At 41.0% G+C, this 21,978-nt stretch overlaps 1 protein-coding gene across 1 annotated transcript; it reads left to right on the forward strand.

The window, feature by feature from the left end:
• Positions 1-7,456: 7,456 nt before the first annotated feature.
• Positions 7,457-14,945, forward strand: LOC120741884 (interferon alpha-inducible protein 27-like protein 2A). Its single transcript, XM_040044981.1, has 4 exons — positions 7,457-7,643; positions 7,775-7,798; positions 14,033-14,194; positions 14,842-14,945. Exons 1-4 carry the CDS (start codon positions 7,634-7,636, stop codon positions 14,934-14,936), a joined length of 291 nt encoding a protein of 96 aa, XP_039900915.1. The 5' UTR covers positions 7,457-7,633; the 3' UTR covers positions 14,937-14,945.
• Positions 14,946-21,978: the final 7,033 nt, after the last annotated feature.

The raw sequence follows: 21,978 nt of genomic DNA on the forward strand, positions 1-21,978 counted from the left end.
ACCACTTGCTCTAACACCTGTTATAATAAAGTGCTTCGAGAAACTGGTCCGACGTCACATCATGTCCTGCCTGCCACCCAACCTCGACCCGCTCCAGTTCGCTTACAGAGCTAACAGATCAACTGAAGATGCCATTGCTACAATGCTCCACACCACCATCTCTCACCTGGAAGTGCAGGGCCGTTACGCCAGGCTGCTCTTTGTTGACTTTAGCTCTGCTTTCAATATGATACTCCCGGACAGACTAATAGTTAAACTGCTGAAAATCGGACTTCCTTCTACCACCTGCCGCTGGATCAGAGACTTCCTCTCAGACCGTGTACAGAGAGTTAGAGTGGGGCCTCATCTTTCCTCAGCCCTCAGCCTCAACACCGGCTCTCCACAAGGCTGTGTACTGTACACTCTGTACACACATGACTGTGTTAGTTCCCACCCAGACAACACAGTCATCAAGTTTGCAAATGATACCACCGTGGTGGGGCTCATCTCTGGGGGAGATAAGACGGCATACAGAGCTGAGGTTCAGAGGCTGTCAGATTGGTGTGTAGATAACAACCTGGACCTCAATACCACCAAGACAAAAGAACTGGTAGTTGACTTCAGAAGGAGGAAGTCCGAGCTGCAGCCTGTCAGCATCAACGGGGAGTGCATGGAAAGGGTCTCCAGTTTTAAGTTTCTGGGTGTGCACATAGACACAGACCTCCAATGGAGCTCTAACACCTCTGCGGTTTTAAAGAAGGCCCAACAGCGTCTCCACTTTCTGAGAATCCTCAGAAAAATGGACCTGAAGAAGGAGCTGGTGACCGTCTTCTACCGCTGCTCCATTGAAAGTGTGCTGACATATTGCATCGGTGAATGGTTCTCCAGCTGCACCACAGCACACAGAAAGGCACTTAAGAGGGTCATCAATATGGCCCAAAAAAAATCATTGGACATCCTCTTCCCTCCCTGAAGGACCTGTACAGCACTCGCTGTCTCAAGAGGGCACGCAGCATCCTACTGGACGGTACACACCCAGGACACGGGTGTTTAAGCTGCTGCCGTCTGGCAGGAGGTTCAGGCTGCTGAGGTCTCGGACAAACAGACTCAAACTTTAAAATAATAATAATATTTATATTTATAACAAGGTGCAATAATAATTTATCTGCAATTATAACAGTGTGCAATACACATACACTTATTCTTTTTTTATTACTAAGTTAATATACTGTGTTGTGTTGTTTGTGTTGCGTTGTGATGTGTCATATCGTGTCGTGTTATATGTAGTGCCGACGTAGGACAGTTTTCCAATTTCATTGTACTACTATACTATGTATGACTGTGCAATGACAATAAAGAGTTATCTTATCTTAACTTAGCACAATAACACAAACATCCTTGGGCAACATACTAACCCCGAGTTGCTCTCTGATGCATCCATCAGACTATGAATGTGTGTGTATGTTAGATAAAAAACACTTTGTAGCAAAGACCTACAAAACCTTAAAGTGTTATGATGGTTCGTGCCACAGTATGTTCCAGCACTACTTTTACACCCTTCTGTTTATAACTTTTGACCTCTGGGCCCTATTTCAGGAAGCCGGTTTAGTGCAAACTCTGAGTAAGTATACCCTGAGTTAACGAAAACTCTGGGTTTTCAGTTTCACAAAGCGAGTTTAGATTAATTCTGAGTGAGTTACTATGACGACACACTCCGTGAAGCTAACCTGCCCCCTAGCAGGTTTACTTCAACTAACCCTGACGTTCTCTGCCTCTTTGTCAGAAACCTGACTGTAGGAAGTGTCAGACATGGCGTGCTCCTTCCTTGAAGAGCCAGTAGATGTTGAAGCCCAAATTCTCCGCAGAGCTCTCCGCCGGGAGAGAGTGATCAGAGCGCGTTCGGACATTTTATCATTTCCTGATGATTTTCTGTGTGAACGTTACCGTTTTTCAGCACAATCTATAATTTATTTGAATAACATCCTCAGGCCTAATATTGCTCATGTGACACATCGCGGACATCCTCTCAGTTCTGTACATACTATTTGTATTGCACTTCGGTTTTTTGCAAACGGGAGCTTTCTGTATAATATTGGTGATGCTGAGCACGTTTCCAAGGCTACCGTCTGTCGGGCAGTCAGGAATGTTACAGTTGCACTGAAACGTCTCCTGTACTCGTTTGTGGTGTTCCCCGGTCATAGACCCACAAGATTTATCAAAGAGGGATTCCACAAAATTGCAGGTATCAGGATGAACAAAACGTAATCCATGATGTGGTGATACTTGAACTACTACTTAAATTTTACATTTATTTTCAGGGTTCCCAGGCGTGATTGGCTGTACAGATGGCACTCACATTCCAATCATTGCTCCTTCAGTAAATGAAGGAGACTATGTGAACAGGAAGTCTTTCCACAGCATTAATGTACAGGTACATAGTTCCCTGTAGCATTTCAAACTAACAGATTATTTCATTATAGTAATGGATGCTAATTTGTGTTCTCTGCACTGTGAAGATCATATGTGATGCTGCCAACATTATCACAAATGTGGAAGCCAACTGCTCAGCCTCTGTGAGTGGTGGAGGACCCCCACCTGTTTTTAGGGCCTCCGCTTTTTTTCTGTTGAAAAATTTGAGCATACAGAGTAAGCAAATATGTACTTGAAATGTGCTCAGATAATTTCAATAAGTGCTTACAGAGGGGAAATTAATGTAGCCTCTAACTGCAATTGATTTACATCTGACAAACAGACCAAGCACTATGGCTCATAATACAATTACACCTTACCTGTTTGGACTATATTTTTATATTTCATTTTTACTTGCTGCCAGGAAATTTTAGGGCCTGTTGGGTTGCACCTGCGCTCACATCACATCACAAAATCAAATGTGTAAAATAAAAAATAAAATATAATAAAAACAACGTGTTAAATGGGTGGAAATCCCTAGATCAATGTTTAAATTAACACTCACGCATTGACTCTGTCGGCCATGTTTTGCCATGCATGCTCCCTTTCTTTTGCAGCTGAGGCTGTGTTACTTTTTTTCATGTTATCGGCATATGCTGCCATCAGAATTTCGGCCTCAAGCGCTGTAAAATACATTGACCGCGCCTTCTTTCCCTCCGTCTCCATGGTGACTCGCTTAATCTGTGCTCCACTAATCAGGGCTTTATGTATCCTCGTGCGCGTGCTTAACTTGGGGTTAAAGCAACTCCGCGTTGATTGAACTAATTGTTATCAGCCTTTCTGAAACCGAATATTCCGAGTTGGACAGTTCGGGGTTACTCAACCCTGAGTATCGTTTTTCCACTCTGAGTTTTCTAAACCGGCTTCCTGAAATAGGGCCCAGGGGTCCGTTCTTCGTACGTGGCTTACTACATCCAAGATCAAATGACACATCCAAGACCAAATCATCGCGCTAACCATGAGCTCGCTAATCCGGTTCTCCGAACACACCTGCTGTTGACGATTAGTACAGCTGGATGAAGTAATGTGAGATCACTGGGTGTCGTAAAAGGGGCTACGCATCGATAGTAGAAACATTGATCGGCAACCCTCTGATTGGTCGGCGAAAATGTCGAAGGAGCGCGCTCTGTATTTTTCGGCAGCAGAGCAAGAACTTTTGAGTGAGGGATTTCAGGAGTTTCAGAGTTTAATCAGAACGCAAGGGAACACTGCAAAGGCTGCAAAAGCAAGGAGAGAGGGCTGGCAGAAAGTTGCTGACAAATTAAACTCGTAAGTAATTTAATAATAACAATAATAATGGAGTGGATTTATATAGCGCTTTTCAAGGCACCCAAAGCGCATGACAATGCCACTATTCAGTCACTCTCACATTCACACACTGGTGGAGGCAGCTACGGTTGTAGCCACAGCTGCCCTGGCGCAGACTGACAGAAGCCAGGCTGCCATATCGCACCATCGGCCCCTCTGGCCAACACCAGTAGGCGGTAGGGTAGATTTATTATATTACACTATATTATCCAATAATATATTACATTATATTATATTATATCAAATCATGTTATATTATATCCCCTTTCACATTGGAGCCACAACAGGACCCACTAGAACATGGGAACAAGTAAAAGTGAAATATAAGAATATTCTACAGAATGGTAATATTTATCACTTATATTGCTTTTAGTCTCTTGGAAAGAGACCCTGGAATAATCTGTTAGTTTGTTCATAACAGCAACCAAGAAAAGGGCAGAGCAAAAAAAAAAAAAAAAAAAAAAAAAAAAAAAAAAAAAGACAGGTGGTGGTCCTGCACCCCCTCGTCAACAAGTTGGTTAAGTAAATAATACCCTCACGGGAATATCGATATCTCTCTATGAGCACACTGTCGCGCTGAGCTAAAGGATCCTGTCTATCCCGCAATATACGCTGAATTCTGAGGACTCTCCTTATCAATCTTGCACCTTCCGCAATGGGTGGCTCGTGTATACGGACAGGACATGGCTGCGACAGACTTCCCAAATCCACCTTCGCTTTTATAGCCGTGGTCTCTCATCTTGATTACACAAAGTAATTTACAATTGCTACTCTGAAATATGAATTACATCTGTAATAATCACATACATGTAATAGAATGTTAATAGTACATTTCCCTTTTTTAGGAAATGACCTGTAGGCCTATGTATCTGTGTGACATCAATAAAAGGATCAAGTGCTGCATTATCTTCAGTTACATTGATGTTATTTATTTATGGTGAAACAGTGGTGGAATATCGCTGTTGCTTTCGTATGATGACGCGGACATACCTGCGTGGCCGCGATCTAATCCTGTTTACATAAAGTAAACCTGCTCCCGAGCAGGTTTACGCTTACGGCTTTGTTGCTATGACAGCAAGTCCCGGATGAGCTTCGGGGAACCGAACGATCCAGGATCACGCGAAATCGTCAACAATCTAATCCAGCTAACTTACTTAGCGAGGTACGAAGAACGGGCCCCTGGTCTCCATTAACTGCTCCAGTAGTGACTGGAAAAAAAAAAAAAAAAAAAAAAAAAAAAAAAAAAAACCACTTTAATTGCTGTTGAGAAACAGTAACTATGACACTAATTATAAGTTTGACAGATATGAAATGCTGCATTTGAAATTAAAAGTCCAGCACTTTCAAAATTGTGCTTGGATGCATGTTGGTGTCTGTCTCCACATGGAGACAAGAGGAGGAATCTTTTTGGCCTCTAATTAATTTAAATTTGTAATTTATTTTCTCTGAGTAAGGCCAGAGGTTTAAGGACGTACTGTATATCTGCCGTCTGATAGTTTTTGCTCCCACACATAATACCTTTTTGTTTGTGTTTATTTTAAGCAAGTGATTCAACATAAGGAAACAGAAAGAAAAACCCTTGAAATAATCCGTGTGTGTGAAATACATAACAAGTTAAAAAAAACAAAAACAAAAAAAAACATGAAGTAAATATGTCAAACCCTCTGAGATCCAGGCACGTGCAGGGGGGGGGGGGGGGGGGCTAGAGGGGCTTGAGCACCCGCCCCTTTCCTGATGGGTGCCCAAAGTGCCCTTTTGTTGAGGCAACTTTTTAAAAAAAATTATTATTTTTTTTAATGTGTGTGTGCGTGCGGAGTCCTGTCTGTGCCCTTCAACAATAATATTTAACTAGTAATCACAGTTTTGCTAAATGAAAGGATCTGGCTTGCATCAGTCACATGATCACATTTAACCAATGATCGCCCTTGACAGCAGAACGCGCTGGTTACGAGCCGGGAACGAGCTCACAAAGAGCACGCGCATTTTTAGCGGTCCGGAGCTGTAAGAGAAACACAAGTTAACTCAGAGACACAGACTGATGCGACAAAACCAGTAAGTAGGTGTACAGCGTACACTGTAGTGTATAGCACCCAGGAGTATTAGCTTATTACGTACACGTTGGTAAGTTGTCTTGTTGCAACTGACGCACTGAAACAAATGAGCGTGCTGTGTGTGCAACAGTGTGACAAACATTACCTGTCCTTGTATTAACTGCACAGGTAGTGCTGGTCATAGCTGCTGGCTACCTGGCTGTCATGGGTCTGTAGCTCTGTCACCGTTTTAGGGAACATATTTAGTTTTAATGTAAGTTAGAGCTTTTCCTGCCTTTCTGGAGGGATTATATTTCATTAAAAACGATCTAATATGCATGTCCACATAATTATGCATTATTATAATTATAATATTTTAAAAAACACACGCTGTATTTTAAAGAACATACATTAAGTGGTAAATGGCCTGTATTTGTATAGCGCTTTACTTAGTCCCTAAGGACCCCAAAGCGCTTTACACTACATTCAGTCATTCACCCATCCATACACAGGTGATGGCAGCTACATTATAGCCACAGCCGCCCTGGGGCGCACTGACAGAGGCGAGGCTGCCGGACACTGGCGCCACCGGGCCCTCTGACCACCAATAGGCAACGGGTGAAGTGTCTTGCCCAAGGACACAACGACCAAGACTGTCCAAGCTGGGGCTCAAACCGGCAACCTTCCGATTACAAGGCGAACTCCCAACTCTTGAGCCACGATCGCCCCAAGAAGCAGATTATATTAGATTTATATTTTAAATAAGACAAAATTTGGATTTTACAGCAGTGAAATTATTGTATCTCTACAGTTTAAAAATGTAATAAGCTTTGCCCCTGCACAGAGTGGATAGTGAAACAAATGGAATCATCATAATGAAATTACTTCATATTTATTACTTCCCCCTCCTCATTGCTTTATTATTGTAGCTCTAGTAATGATAATAATGTAAGGATTCTGGATCAGCACAGTGATGCCCATAGTACAGTATTCTGAAGAAGGTCTAAAATGTCACTGTGCGTGCATGTGTGTGTTTTATGTATATGGATTTTTGTAAATTATTACTCATGATATAACATTGTCCAGACATGCCTGGTAAGGACATGAGGAGGAAACAGTAGGAGCTGTGTGAGGCTACTAAAGGCAGTGCTATAACATTTTTCTGTCATCATTTTATTTTAGATTAAGTGCAAGAGTTGTTAGGTGTGGATAATTAGATTATAGTTTATTGCAATAGCAAGTTGTGCCTTGTTCTCAGATAGACAGCAAGTGGAGAGTGATATATGAAATGATGGGATGGAAGAAGAGAAGCAAAGAGTGATTCACAGGCAGAGCCTAAATTATTTCTCACAGTTTTTTGTTGCCTTATGGTTCCAAGTGCTGTCACCAATCTTTGCATTTTGTTATTATCTCATGACACTTGTTTAATCAGCTACCATCTCTCCTATGGACTTTTTACTGTCTACAGTCTCAGATCAACACAGCCCTGCCCTCCAGCACTATCCACAGCAACCCCTCAACAGCAACATTGTACCCATCAGGTAAAACATCGGCTACGTTTGCTTTGCCTTGTTGCCCATATTAGATTCTTGATGAATGTGTGTTGTTATTCAGCCTGGTTCAATGTGCCCCTTTTTAACTTTGAGCACCTGCCCCTTTAAACCTCTGCACGGCCCTGCTGAGATCCAACCTCACAATCACTTTTTCTATGACGACTAAAGGAAGTTTATTTACTTCACAGACCCAGTGACGCCCATTCAGTTTCATTTTCCAAGAAATAACAACTGATCCTCACTCTTCTGTTTAAGACACCGTTCAGTTTTAAGCTCCTCATCCTGAGTGGAATAATGAGTCTGTGTGAGTACAGCTGCCTTTTTCAAATCATCTCTACATAATATAAGCTCATGATTCTACCGTCACAGAAAATGTCTAAATATTTCCAGTTGAGCTGTGGTAAGTTTTGTTTTGTTTCCTTTCTTGTGTTTCAGTGGTAGCGATCGCAGTCGGGGCAGGTAAAAATATATAATATACAAGGGCGTAGATTTGGCATGGACGGAAGGGACACGTCCCCACCAATATCCAGCGATTATTGAATTGTCCCCACCAATAATTTGATCTCTTCGAGTAAAGAAAAACAAACCCGATAGAAAGAAAAAAAACGATCAGTCAACGTCTCATTCACCCAGCGGTGCAGAAAGAGTTAAATTACGCAGTGTTGCCAACTCCTCAGTAAGGAAACTCTCTATTGGTTGTCCTAAAAGTCTCTAGAAGTCACCAAATGACATCATCGCCCAATTTGCATAATTGGTCATGCTAATGTAAATGTAACCTATGCTGAGAAACAACATCGTGGAAGAGACAAAGTGAGTAAAAAACGTCCTAAATGCATTTAGAATTTATTTAGAACTACAAATTAAATTATTTTAGCAATTATTGTTTTTTAATGTCACAATTCCAACCCTGCTTCTTGACCAGCAAAAGTGACCCGAAATTGGCACTCTGGTGGGTGTGGGTGTGTGTGTGTGTGTATAAGTAGTTTTAAACCTTGTGATCCACAAAACAGCATAACAGTAAAGGAAGAACTGACTGCGTTACAGTCAGTGCGGGAGCAGCGGCTTCGCTCATGCGCGATTCATTTGCCGTTTGGACGCACAGGTGTGAGCGTCTCCTGCCCTGATAGCAGCTGGGGAGGACTATCCTCCGCCTGTGAGCGCTTTGGCACAGGTGAGGTGCCCAAGGCTGCACGGCTGCTTGTTGAGAGTAAGAGCGATACGCGTTTTCACGTCAAAAAGTCGTCATAAATAAGTCTCCAATAACACCAGAAAAAGTCACCAGATTTGTCGCTAGTCGCTTTTTAGAAAAAAAAGTCGCTAAGGGGGTCTGAAAACTTGCTAAATATAGCGACAAAGTCGCTAAGTTGGCAACACAGAAATTACGTTCTCTACCTCATGTGACAAATATGATTAGTTTTAGCAGCGGTAAGCCTGCGCTGGGAGGACCTGCAAGGAGGAGAGGAGGACGGCAGCAAAAAGGAAGAACCTCGATATACGAAAGTATTTTTCAAAGAAACCTGTAAGTCACTTAAAGTCAAGTTCACTCATAAAATGTGTCCGTCTTAATGACGTTACAGGCTATGCTAGGCTTTGGCCCACATCAGTCTAAAATTGTATGTAACTGTAGCCGCTATGACGGTGGACCTAAATCTTCACCACGTCTGTATACATACAAGCGAAAAGGGGAGTGAGCGGGTCAGCGCTCAGGGCACAGAAACTAAGCTGGCTTCAAACACCATTTATTTCCATTTTAAAAAAAAAAAAACCCCCACACACACACACACACACACACACACACACACACACACACACACACACGATAAAATTCCCCTTTTACAATAAAAATAGTGTTGCAACCCGCTAAAAACCCTGCCGGCAGAAATAACTATACACTATTAAAACAAGGCTAAAACATGTTTTCCATATACTAAAATTACCCTCCCATAGTCCCATAATCCCACAGTCCAGCCACACATGGGCGAGTGGTCCTTATATAAAAGAGGCACGAGAGGAACTTCTCTTCCGGTATAATAAAATTCGTCAGCAGTAGACCAGGGAGGAGGCCCCTATCACAGACCTGTCTCCTCCTGACAGCGCGTCGCCGCACAGTCCCGCCCCACTCCACACCTGAACACGGCCTCCCTCGTCTCACCGTCAGATGCAGGCAGAAGGGCATCCCTGCCCTGTTGTGCATTGCAGCCATCGGCACCCACTGTTGCTGTTCCTGCGTTGGGACTGGATAGCCGAACGACTCGCGGCACCCCACAGTCAGGCAGCAGTTCCTTCCACACACGTGCGGGCTTGCACGCGTTCCTTTTTCTCCTGCTCACCTTTCGTGCGTCACTCCTCTCTCTGTCTCTGCGCTCCCTATCCCCTTTAACAGGTCAACCTGGCAGCTGATAGGCCACCTTGGGGAACGCCCCCACCTCACAGGTGCCTACAATTGTCTGTTTAGTCCACAGTGGATTAAAGGAACATGGTACAACATTAACACACATAATATAAATATGAGGATAAAACCATGCAGTATAAATACAAATAAACAAACATGCAATATAAATATCACAATAAAATCATGCAAATAAAATCAACACTATGTACCAATACACAGATTGACAAAACATAAAAACACAAATTTCCACTGTGTGACATAACCATGAATAACGTGTTTTGGAAACTAACTGCACAACAGGCAGCACTATTAGTTCTCTCAGTCTCAGAGCAGCATTTCTAATTTTGATTGACACTGTCAGAGAAAACGGCAGCCTCGAGCAGGCCAGGATATTAGTTTACAGAGGCTGTTAAACGTATATGTCTAACGTTAAAATGTTGGTGACACAATAATTTCATCCTAATGGCACTGACATATTCATAGGGTTAAATTTTGAGACAAAATATCATGAGGTAGTCATGATTTTGCAAATATTTTACCTTGTAGTGCAGTTTGCACAAATTGTTGTAAAAACGCACTCACCCTACAAACATTACTGATGAGTCAAGATCTGCACAAAGTGACAGAAACACTGAAGCAGCTCCACGTTTTATTCTTATTGTCATGTATGTCCTATTTGTCAGGTGACAGAAGAACCAACACAAAGCTCAGAGAGTAATGGTGACACAAGATCACAGGTGAAATTGGATGATGACTTGCTGGTTCATGACTGTATTTGAAGCACATGTGTGACTGCATGTATGTGGAGTGTCTCACTGTTGTTTATCAGGTGACAGAGGCAGCTCTGCCATGTTGTAGCTCGGACAGAAGTGAAGAGGCGAGGTCACAGGTGACTGACTGATGATTTGGTGCTATAGATTAACTAGTATTGTCATGACAGTTGTTAGGCTGCTGATGTAAATTCATTCATTAGTGTATATTTGACAAAGAATCTGAATTGACATGTCTCATTTTTTATATGGCATGAATCCATGTGTTATTTTTATCAGGTGGTAATATGTCCTAGTACAGTCAGAGGGGAAGAGCCAGGGCCAAAGGTGAGGCACATCAAGCACATAATAACAATTTTAATCTGAGGATAAAACACGTGTACAGTGGCTATAAAAAAATCTACACACCCATATTCAAATGCCAGGTTTTTGTCATGTAAAAAAAATGACAGCAAGTCAAATAGTTCCAAAACTTCTTCCACCTTTATGTGACAATGCACCTGGAAAAACAAACAGAAACCTTTAAAGGGGGGAAAAATAAAATAAAAAAGTTTAAATAACCTGGTTGCACAAATATGCACACCCTTAAACTAATACTTTTCTGCGGCACTTTTGCCTTTTATCACACTAATCAGTCTTTTTGGGTAGCAACCTATCAGCGTGGCACATCTTGATGTCGCAATATTTGCTCACTCTTCTTTGCAAAAAAACCTCCAAATCGGACAGATTGCGAGGACATCTCCTGTGCACAGCCCTCTTCAGATCACCCGACAGATGTCGGATGGGATTCAGGTCTGGACTCTGTCTGGTCTCTTCCAAAACGTCAGTTTTATTCTGGTGAAGCCATTCTGTTGTTGTTCTGGATGTGTGCTTTGGGTCATTGTTGTGCTGAAAGATCAAGTTCCTCCTTGTAGACCACATTAGGGTTGGCGAAAGTTGTGAAATTATTTGACTTGCTGTCCTTTTTTTAAATGACAAAAAACTGGCATTTGAATATGGGTGTGTCGACTTTTTATATCCACTGTAATCTATCTACAATAAGTGGTTCTCTGTTCTCATGAAGTTACATAAGCTATGTATTGTCATATGACCAGTGTTACAGTATAGCTAATTGTATGATGTGGTCTATTTCTAAGGAAACCAGTACACCTGTAGCAAGCAACAGGAAGAGCAACAGGGAGAGCGGCAGGGAGAGTGGCAGTGAAGGTCACAACAATGAAGAACAGAGTACAAGTGAAGATATTTTGGACAATAAGCCAAACCAGCCAAACCCTAAATGCATCCCAGTTCAAACATTGTCCAGTAGGGTCCTCCATTTTCAAGAGAGGTGGTACAAAGAGTATCCATGGCTTCATTATAGCCATGCAGTGAAGGGAATTCTTTGTTTTTACTGTGTGAAAACATATACTGTTCAGAAAAGTATTATGTCAAAAAAGGCAGATCCTGCATTCTCATCAAAGGGGTTTACTAACTGGAAGAATGCTGTTGAAAGATTTGAAAGGCATCAAAATTCTCAATCCCATCACCATGCAGTCACAGCTAGCGCTCAAGAAGCAGCTCCAATAAATTCACAACTATCAACTGCCTGTTCAAAACAACAGCAAAATGCCAGACACTGCTTACAAAGCATTGTGGGTGCAATGCAGTTTCTTATCAGACAGGGTTTGGCACTGCGAGGACATGGCAAGGAAGATGGTAACCTCTTTCAACACTTAAAATATAACGCCAAAGATGATGTCTGTCTTTCTGACTGGCTGATCTGTTGTCATGACTATACCGCTCCACCAGTGCAAAATGAGATTTTGCAGTTGTTTGGAAACTGCATTGTCAGAAATATTGCACAAACTATCCAGTCTCTAACTGTCCTGCAGTTCTCTATCATCATAGATGGTACTCAAGATATCACAGGAAGAGAGCAAGAGTCCATATGTTTTAGATATGTGGATGAGGACCTGGTTCCACATGAGGTTTTTGTAGGCTTATATGAGGTTTCAGGAACTACTGAAGTGGAGATAGCTAGAACAGCTGTGGATGTGCTTTTGAGGCTGAATTTGCCGATGTCATGTTTAAGAGGTCAGACCTATGATGGTGCTGTGAACATGTCAGGAGCTTATTCAGGTGCTCAGGCAGAAGTGAAGAAACAACAGCCACTGGCATTGTACGTGCATTGTGGGCCTCACTGCCTGAACTTAATTACACAGGCTGCATGTCAGGCTAGTTCTGTAATACGTGATGCTTTAGAGTGGGTACATGATCTGGGGTCATTATGCAAACAGTCTGGAAGATTCAAAGCTATGTTTTCAGCAGTTGCAGCAGATTCAGAGCGACCATCAGTATCACTCAGAACTCTCTGCCCAACCAGGTAGACTGTAAGGGGAACTGCTATTAAAGCAGTGCTGTCTCCGTATGACAGTATTTTGACTAGTTTACAGGAGATGGCAGCAGCTGGATCTAGCACAAGTGCTAGGGCAAATGGAATGCATGAGAGGTTTGAAAAGGGCAGAACAGTGCTTGGACTTCTTATGGCATTGGAAGTTACTGAGGAGCTAGAATGTCTGAACAAGTCCCTGCAAAAACTGACTGCAACCATTGCAGGAATGAGATGCTCAATAGAGTGTGTCAGATCCACTCAACAGTTGAAAAGAAATGAAGAAAGATTCCATCAGATGTTTGACAAAGCAGCGAAAATGGTGAACTCCCTTGGTATTGAGCCCATTCAGATTCCTCACCAGAGACGGCCACCAAAACGATATGTTGGCGGGGACTAGCCAGCACACTCCCAAGTCACCTGAAGAGCATTACAGAGCAGAGTTTTACAAAGTGCTGGATAGTGTTGATGTTCAGTTTCAGGAGAGGTTCAACCAGCCAGATCTAGGTGTCTTGCAGAAACTGGAGGAAATTCTGCTCACTGGAGAGGTGGATGGCATTATTGATCGTTACCCAGAAATTAACAGACAGTCTAAAGGTTCAGCTAGCCATGTTCAGATCCAAATATACCTTTACATCTAGTACAGAAGTGTCTACTATCATTAGGGGAATGCCGGTGGAGGTGAGGGGTCTGTTTGATCAAGTTGAAAGCCTTGTAAGGCTGCTTTTAGTCATCCCAGTATCCTCGGCTGAGGCTGAAAGAAGCTTCAGTGCCCTCAGAAGACTAAAAACATGGCTAAGGTCAACAATGACTCAAATGAGATTAAACAATGCTGCTGTATGTCATGTCCACCAGGAGATACTGGACAGTATAGATGTACAACAAATATGCCAGCAGTTTATCTCAGTTAACGAGAGGAGAAGGCATGTGTTTGGCTCCTTCACATAGTGGACGTTGAGTTGTTGTGTGGGGCACCAGTAGTCCATGTCTGGGTTCGGTGGTTGAATTATCCGTCCCCACCAATGCCACAACCAAATCTACGCCCTTGATAATATATAAATATTTATGTATTTTTATATCTAACACTCATAGGTGAAGTCACACGTATCATACATGTATTCACTTTGAAGCATCCTGGTCAGTAACCAGCTTCCTGTTGTCAGGTGGAGCAGTGGTCTCTGCTCCTATTGTCCTGGGGGCTGTAGGTTTCACCTCAGCTGGAATAGCTGCAGGCTCCTACGCTGCAATCTGGATGTCTGCAGCTGCTATAGCCAATGGAGGAGGAGTGGCAGCAGGAAGTCTGTTTTCTCTTTTACAGTCAGCAGGTAAAAAAAAAAAGTTTCCCATTACTCAAAAATCTTTATTATTGTAAACCTTAAAGAGCCACCAAACAATAACATGTGACCGTGCTGCAGTGAGGGTAATACGAAAGAGTTTTAGGACCATTTATTTAAGAAAAATCTTATCGATCATTTTGAAAATATAGTCGAAATGTGGAGATTACAAGTGTCTGAAGAAAAACTGCCACGGTTGCTACTGTATGTCATCAGAGTTTGTGAAATTGTGCTTCAGAATCGGTTTTAGTAAGAAAGAAAGAAATTATTTTTTCTTTAAGCTCATAAACACAGTGTGGTGATAAGTGTTAGGTTGTACAAAAAGCCACGGCTGGTAATGGACAGATGCGAGGTTATCGATGGTTACACCCTCGTGCAACAAAGATGATGAATGTTGTATCACAAGACGGCTGATCAATTTGTTTCACTAACTCATCGAAATAAGGAATTTTCTTTAGCGGATATAGCCCATGTGGCAGTTTGTGTTCAAATAGTAATGTCCATATCAACAACATTTCTGTTGTGGCTCTAATACTCCGTCGTAGGATAAAGCCTCCCTCTCTTCTCTGCAGCTCAGTTACTTCATCTAACTGCTCGATCAGCTGTCTGGTGTTCTGAAGCCTGTTTTCTCTCTGCAGGTATGGCAGGTCTGTCTTGGCTCGCCACCGCAGTCCTGGGTATTGTTGGAGGGGCTGTTGGAGGAATTGTTGCGTCTTTGGCTAATTTCATTTGAGACCAAGAGAAATAAATAAATAAATAAATAAATACATATATATATATATATATATATATATATATATATATATATATATATATATATATATATATCAACGTTATGCTTGAGTAAAGCTTGGTTGAAATCTCAGTGCTGGTAATACTGTGGTGTTTTATTACAAGACACATAAACACGCTCAAATTGTGCAACTGTGAAAAAAGCCCTTAAAAATAATGAAAAGCATTTTAAAGTTGTGTTCTGGTTATTTTTATTGTTGTGTTTATATTTTATTATTATATTTATCTATCTGTTATCAGAAAAAACTAAGACATGGATCATTATTATTATCTGAGTCCCAAAGCTGACATACTTGCTTTCTATAACTGGCAGAAATGAAGCGATCACCAAAGCTTGAAGTGAAGTCGGACACACTGAGTGTCGCACATGATACAAATTCTACTTGTAAGCATAAATTATTTGGAATTTATTTTCTCACTGCATTATTATCTACTGATAACAAAGAGATATCTTTCCTTCTAGTTATTATCAAATCCGGTTCTTTTATATTCTTTTACTGACCGAGAAAAAACCAAACTCAGTGTGGTCAAAGCTCAAACATAATCTTTATTCTACATTTCCGGTGTTGTGCCAAAAAGTGATTTCCAATGTTTGCGTGTTTTTTTGTTTTTGTTTTTTATGTGTAATATCGTTACGCATGTTGCTAAATCGACTTTGGTGAACAAGTATTAGAAAGTGGTTATATATAAAATTTAAAAATGACCTGTTTCTCAAGTATCTTTGTGATTGTGTTATTGCACTTACATTATAGTCAATCAGCTCCCTTTTGTCCACTTAAAATATATTTACAGAACTATTTTCGCATTTTTTGCAATTTCAGCTGTCCTCTTGGCCAGATTACTCTTAAAAGACACATTTTTAAAGTCAACAATTTTTTTTTTTAACTGCATACATAAAGGATACATAAAACTCACTGCCAAAAACTGATTGCGGCTTCTACCTTGTTACAGGAATGTTGTTTGTTGCTCAAGATGACGTGATATCATTCATGAGGGATACATTTGCCATATGTTTCACATATTATACACCAACAAGTTATTTATAGCAGTTTAAATACAAGCAATCAGTTTTTGGCAAATATCGGAAATCACTTTTTGGCAGACAATCACTTTTTGGCACAACACCGGAAAAAGAGAGCTGCAGACGCTAGCTTCTTTTGGGTCCCCCTTTCATGCCCAGATCCGTTCGTCTGGTGCTTCCTGGATTCTCGCCAACCCTTCGTGGTTTTGCGGTGGTTCTGGAATCTGCTCCTTCTTCTGTAAAGGACAGAAAAGGAAAGCACCTCTCTGCGACGCCTCAATAATCTAATATGTTCATCCATTGTTCTTTTAGTTATTCAAAGTTGGTTCCGAATATCATGTTCGGGACTCTCTGATCTATAGGATTAGTCTAATTATTATTTATGTGTGTAAGAGTGTTTGCATTTACCCCTCTGCAGTCGTTACAACTCAAAGTGGCGTTTTTCTATACTGGCCTCCATAGCTGGACCCGGCGGGCCGATGGTGATTTTTCGTTTTTATGGGCCGATGGGGTTTTTTTTTTTTCTTCGTTTTTTTCCGTAATGGTATAAACACTGAAAGGTGGTGGATTGGCCAGATGCTGGGAGATGTGTAAAAATAACTCAATTGTTTGGTGGTGGCTATTGCGGAGCTTCCACAGATTCAGTAACATTAACAAGTGGTGAAGGATGACGGAAAGGCAGGAGGAGCAACTGAACTTCAGGTAAGAAGTTATGACTGCAGTCTATCTGGGTCAGATATAAACCAAGTTTAGGTGGAGTTTATTTTCGTTGTGCTGACTTTTTACAGTCAGTTACAATCACTTGTACTGCGTAGCTAGCATGACGGAGTTTCTATACTGCTGGGCGGGTGCTATGATTTTATTCATGTTGAACTTGTTTTATCTTATTTATAAGGTTAGTTATTAGAGTTTCCAACCGTCCCGCAAAAAACGGAATGGTCTCGTATACAGAGAAAATATTGCGCATTTGGTATTGAGGTGAAAAGGAACAGTTTGTCATGGACACAAAGCTGGAGTTATTCTGTCTTTGCTGCACAGCTGGCTCTTCTTCTCTCATTCTCTCCCCTCCCTCTCCTGTTTCTACTTCAATCATGAAACTGATCAGTGATCAGCTGATCGGCTTTTCTCTCTTGTTTGTTTATCGCTCTGAATCTTACAACAAACGTTTTTATCTGATGTAAAATTTATAGAAATCCATTATTGTACATAGTATTTTTTTTAGGGTCCCATCATAATTTCTTCAGAAGTAGCTAAGTACTGTTTATGATGCCAGCATTTTCCCACATTTTCTAGATACTGTACCAGTACTGTGTGTAAAATGCCATCAAAAAGTCAATTAAGTTTTTATTTCTCATCTGTCTTTCTATCTCCTTTCACTTTTTAAAGGCTGCAATGTTAGAAAAAATATTTTTGCCCTGCCATGGTGTTTGACATGTGGCAAATAAATGGTTTATGAAAATATATCTAAATCTGTCATCAGTAATCAGTAATGATCATGTCTCACCTCTAGTCTTCTCTGTCTTACTTTCAGGTTTTCACCATGTGTTGTAGATAGTTCAGGAGGTTAACTCGACCAAGCAGTCTACTTTCAGGTACTGTTTAGAATACCAGAATAGGGAGGATGGTGTAGGTTTAAGTTTATTAGATTGATACATATATACCAACAAGACAGTGTACATCACTGTGACAACAGCGCTTGTTTTCATTCAAAGGCTTTATGGTTTTTCCTATAATACCTGGTCGGGCTGGTCTCTAGTCAAAATGGGCTGATTTTTTTGTCCCAGTCCAGCCCTGCTGGCCTCTATAAAACAATATAAATAGAAAATAACCACTAAGAATATATATTTATTCCATAACATTATAAATAGATGGTCTAGCAAAAACTGATATCCGACATTTAAACAGTTGTGAATGACGTACTGGGATTTAATCTGATGCAAATCTCTCATGAATGAAATCAAAGCTGTATTGTATTTTATTTTATAAAGAACATTTTTGCCAGAAGCTATGGCCACAAACATACTGGTTTCTTTATTTTAAACATGTGACCCCTTCGTAAATCCTATTAACACCGCCCCATTTACCAATATAAGCAAAGATATGAAAGACAAAAATACAGAGACACCACTCTACAGTTTGTGTTGCTCTCTGTCGCCTTCTGTTGTTCAACTCAGAACATAAGGTTTCGTTGCTGAGGAAAGAAAACCTTGCTTGCTATTAAAATCTGCCCATTTCAGAGCAGACGCAGAGCAGACAAACACATGGACCCCGGTGAGTCATGTCGTGGCTTCCTGCAGTAGGTGCTGTAGTCACTGATCCTGCTCTTCCAACACGTTCTCACTCCCAACTCGTCAAACGTGTGACGCATGGTCAGGCTCCCTCTGCTTCACTTATCGACGCGCAGGGTACCCCCCTCGCGTCGGGAATTGACGTGCAGGGTCCTCTCATTGAATACTATAGAGCTCCCTAAACTGACGACAAGAGATTGCTGCGGAAGAGCCTGTTGTCCGTATATTTATATATTTCCAAAATCACATTGTAGTGACGTATACAGAACACAATAAATTATATAATGTAAGCAACTACCTGAGAAACAGCAGATACAGCAGAGAAATTAATTATAGGCTATTACTTTTGTATCGTTTATTGCATTTATGGAGGGAGTGGTGTATGCTGGGTAATGGCACAGCTTGGGTGACTTTATTCACCCGCTTCAGCTGTTATCAGTACATACAATGGGCGTTATTAGCACAAATCAGTCCCATAGATATGGGCCATCTCCTGCTAGATTGTTCAGAAGGTTGTTCTCATCCATCCAGATGGAGGATCACTAACAGGAGCGTGGAAGACTCCAGAATCCACTCTGGCTGGAATCCGGTGAATACAGAAATGTGTACAGGTAAGACCATTTAAACGGACAGCATTTATAGAATGACTATTAAAAGTCAGCGAGTGTCAGTAATGTTAACGTGGTTATGTTAGTAATACACCGAGTGATAATATAACAGCTTTAAGATGCATTTGTAGATATTATTACGTGTTTTACCGTCTTTATGGTGCTAGCTTAAAGTTACGGTGTAAACGTTAGCTTATATTGGAGTAAAGCTGTTACTGTTTAAACGATGAAATATTAGAAATATTAGCTTCTGTCATGACTGATGAAGTTACTAGTTAATAAAGTTTCCAGTAAAGTGTTTAATCGCAGCCACAGATTGACAGCAAATATCTCGATTAGCTTCAGTGCATCTATAATAAATATGTGCAAGTTTCAGTGCTTCGTTTAAACTGTATGATACTTATACTGACCCAGGGTCAGTGTAAAATACAATCCCAGCTGTGTGAACAAAGCCTGGCTCCTTTAATCCTGCATGACAAACCTCAGGATGCAGGCTATTATTACTCTTTCCTGCTGGCACACCTGTCACACCTGAGAGTCAGCTAGAAACTTACAGTGACGTGGACATCATGCAAAGACTGCCAGACTCTGTAATACTGCAAATGATCAGTGACTCAGGTTAACACTAAACTTTAAACAGTACCTCTGTGTCTCTGTGTGTGTGTACATCTAGGATTGAGTCAGGCTGCATTGACTGTGGGACTTTAATGTGTGTCGCGAAATCAATCAATGTAGAGCAGTGTCACAAACCACGGAGGCCCCAGAAAAGTGCAATCAAACGATGAGTTTATTAACAGCCCGGAGAAAACATCAACATATGTCTTCTGACCAAAATACATGTTGTGGATACTTATAAAGCAGTGGGGTACACGCCCCCCCATGGCGTCAATGACAGATTAAAATAGGTTCCAGACATTAGTCACAGTTAATCGTACATCTTTAATAGCTATAAGCAGACATAGAACTTCTCTTTTCTATAACACCTTCCATACAAGGTAATAAACTTCAAGCCCTCAGGGTCTCTGAGGCTAATTATTGACTCTGATCATCTGTTACCAAGTAGAATAAAATATAGTAAGACACCAAATGAGTTAAGGCCTCAGGCCGGACACATTCCTTGATTATATGTATTATATGTACTGTAAGCATGCATTGCAGTTATCCTTCTATGTTCTAGTTTCCCTCAGCATGTATCACCTGGACAGTCACGCCAGTGAAGCTTAAGACCCTTAATGAACTGAACATCAACTCAAAATAAGCACAGATATGCAATGTGTGTAAAATATTTCTAACCGTATTTGTAATAAAAGTTAACATAATGGAAGGATCCTCAAATGGACATCTTCAATAAACAACTGTAATGCAATATCAATACTGTGAGAAATATTATTAGATGAAATAATGCTGTAAAGAATATTAATGCAATTATAATGATGCAGATTATATGGCAGCAATAAAAGAATTTCTGTATCTCCACATGTGTTAAAAGCAGGTTGAAGACGGCTCAGAAACATTTGAAGATTAAAATTTAGCATTATGGCTGCTGGTGGTTTGTAAAGCCTCTACTCAGCTGTATTTTTGTTACTAATTTATGTTTGTTGTTGTTTAACACAGATTTCAGAAGAGCAAATATGCTTAATAGTTTAACTAGATTTCATTTGTCAGTGTGGGACTGCTGAGTCACCTGAAGAACTCATTTCATTCATTCTCCACATGATGTTCATTTACAGAAATGTTTCACAGGAACTGATTTCTCCCAAAGGGTGAACTAGTGTGTTTCCATAGATTACCTCTGTATGAATGTACTTCTTAAATGAAGGCAAGTGTTTGTCCTTTTTTGTTCCTCAGGTACAGTACGTGATATCAAGGGCAGGCGGTCAACACTGGGGGAAGACAAGAAGCAGACGTACTTCCAAGAGGGAGCTGCAGTGAGGACACAGCCAGGTCACTGAGGTCAGAGGTCAGAATCTGAAACAGCTCAGGTTTATATTTTAGGGGTTATAAAAAAAATCAAAATGTATTTATAAAGAAACTGTTGGGTCTGTGTTTCCACAAACCCCGCTAATTCTAGAGACTTATTCATCATGAAGAAAACAAGACAGTCGATCGATCCATTATTTGCGCAAGGGAGGCCTCTCAACTGTGTCCAGCACGACAATGACCTCGATGGTGGCCTCCTCTCGCTGCCTTTTATTGATAAACTTCAAACAATAGTTTACAAAACACCTCCCCTTGCAACCCCCCTTTGGTTACGTAGACAAGGCACTGTATGTAAGTGTGTGTGTGTGTTATGTGAGAATGAGTGTGTGTGTGTGTGTGTGTGTGTGTGTGTGTGTGTGTGTGTGTGTGTGTGTGTGTGTGTGAGAGAGAGAGAGACCTCCTGCTGACCAAAGGGTCATAAACCCAGGAAGCTTACATCAAAAGAAACAGATCTTTCAGATAGGATGTATCTACAATAAAACCTCCCCCAGCACAGAGTGGCTGGAGAGGTGGTCAGGATCAAAGGGATGGCTTTGATCCTACTGCTTAAACGAAGACTATACAAATTTAAGAAACACAATGGCAACATTCAACAATTAGACTTAACATTTCCCTCCTTTTTGTCATTGTGTTCTTAAATTTCAACTTATGCACCCTTTGTTTAGACAGTGTCAGTGTAGATTTCATTCATACACAGTAAACTACATCCTATACATAAGCAAATCAATGTCAACAGTTCAAAAACAGGAATTAATATTTTCAAAAGAAGATGCCACCAAGGACCAGACGGTAACCAAGCTATCCAGCCTTGTGGCGGATCTACTCCTGTCGTGCAATTCATTATGTATTTCTTCAAGTACACAACTGAATGTCAAAGGTCAAACAAGAAGAATCATCATTCTCAAAAATCATATGTCACTACAATCCAACTGTATACAGACATAGGTGTTTAAATGCATCAGTTGACTTTATTGTTTGTCCATGTGGCTCTCAGCTAACTTCAAAGCTGCAGCAAGTCAACACCCTTCTTTATGACTCCTATCGACCCCCCAAATCTTCTCACTGTAGGCATCCTGTGGGGGTTAG

Source organism: Simochromis diagramma, unplaced genomic scaffold (assembly GCF_900408965.1).
Source record: "Simochromis diagramma unplaced genomic scaffold, fSimDia1.1 OVJJ01000004.1, whole genome shotgun sequence".
NCBI classification, from domain to species: domain Eukaryota; kingdom Metazoa; phylum Chordata; class Actinopteri; order Cichliformes; family Cichlidae; genus Simochromis; species Simochromis diagramma.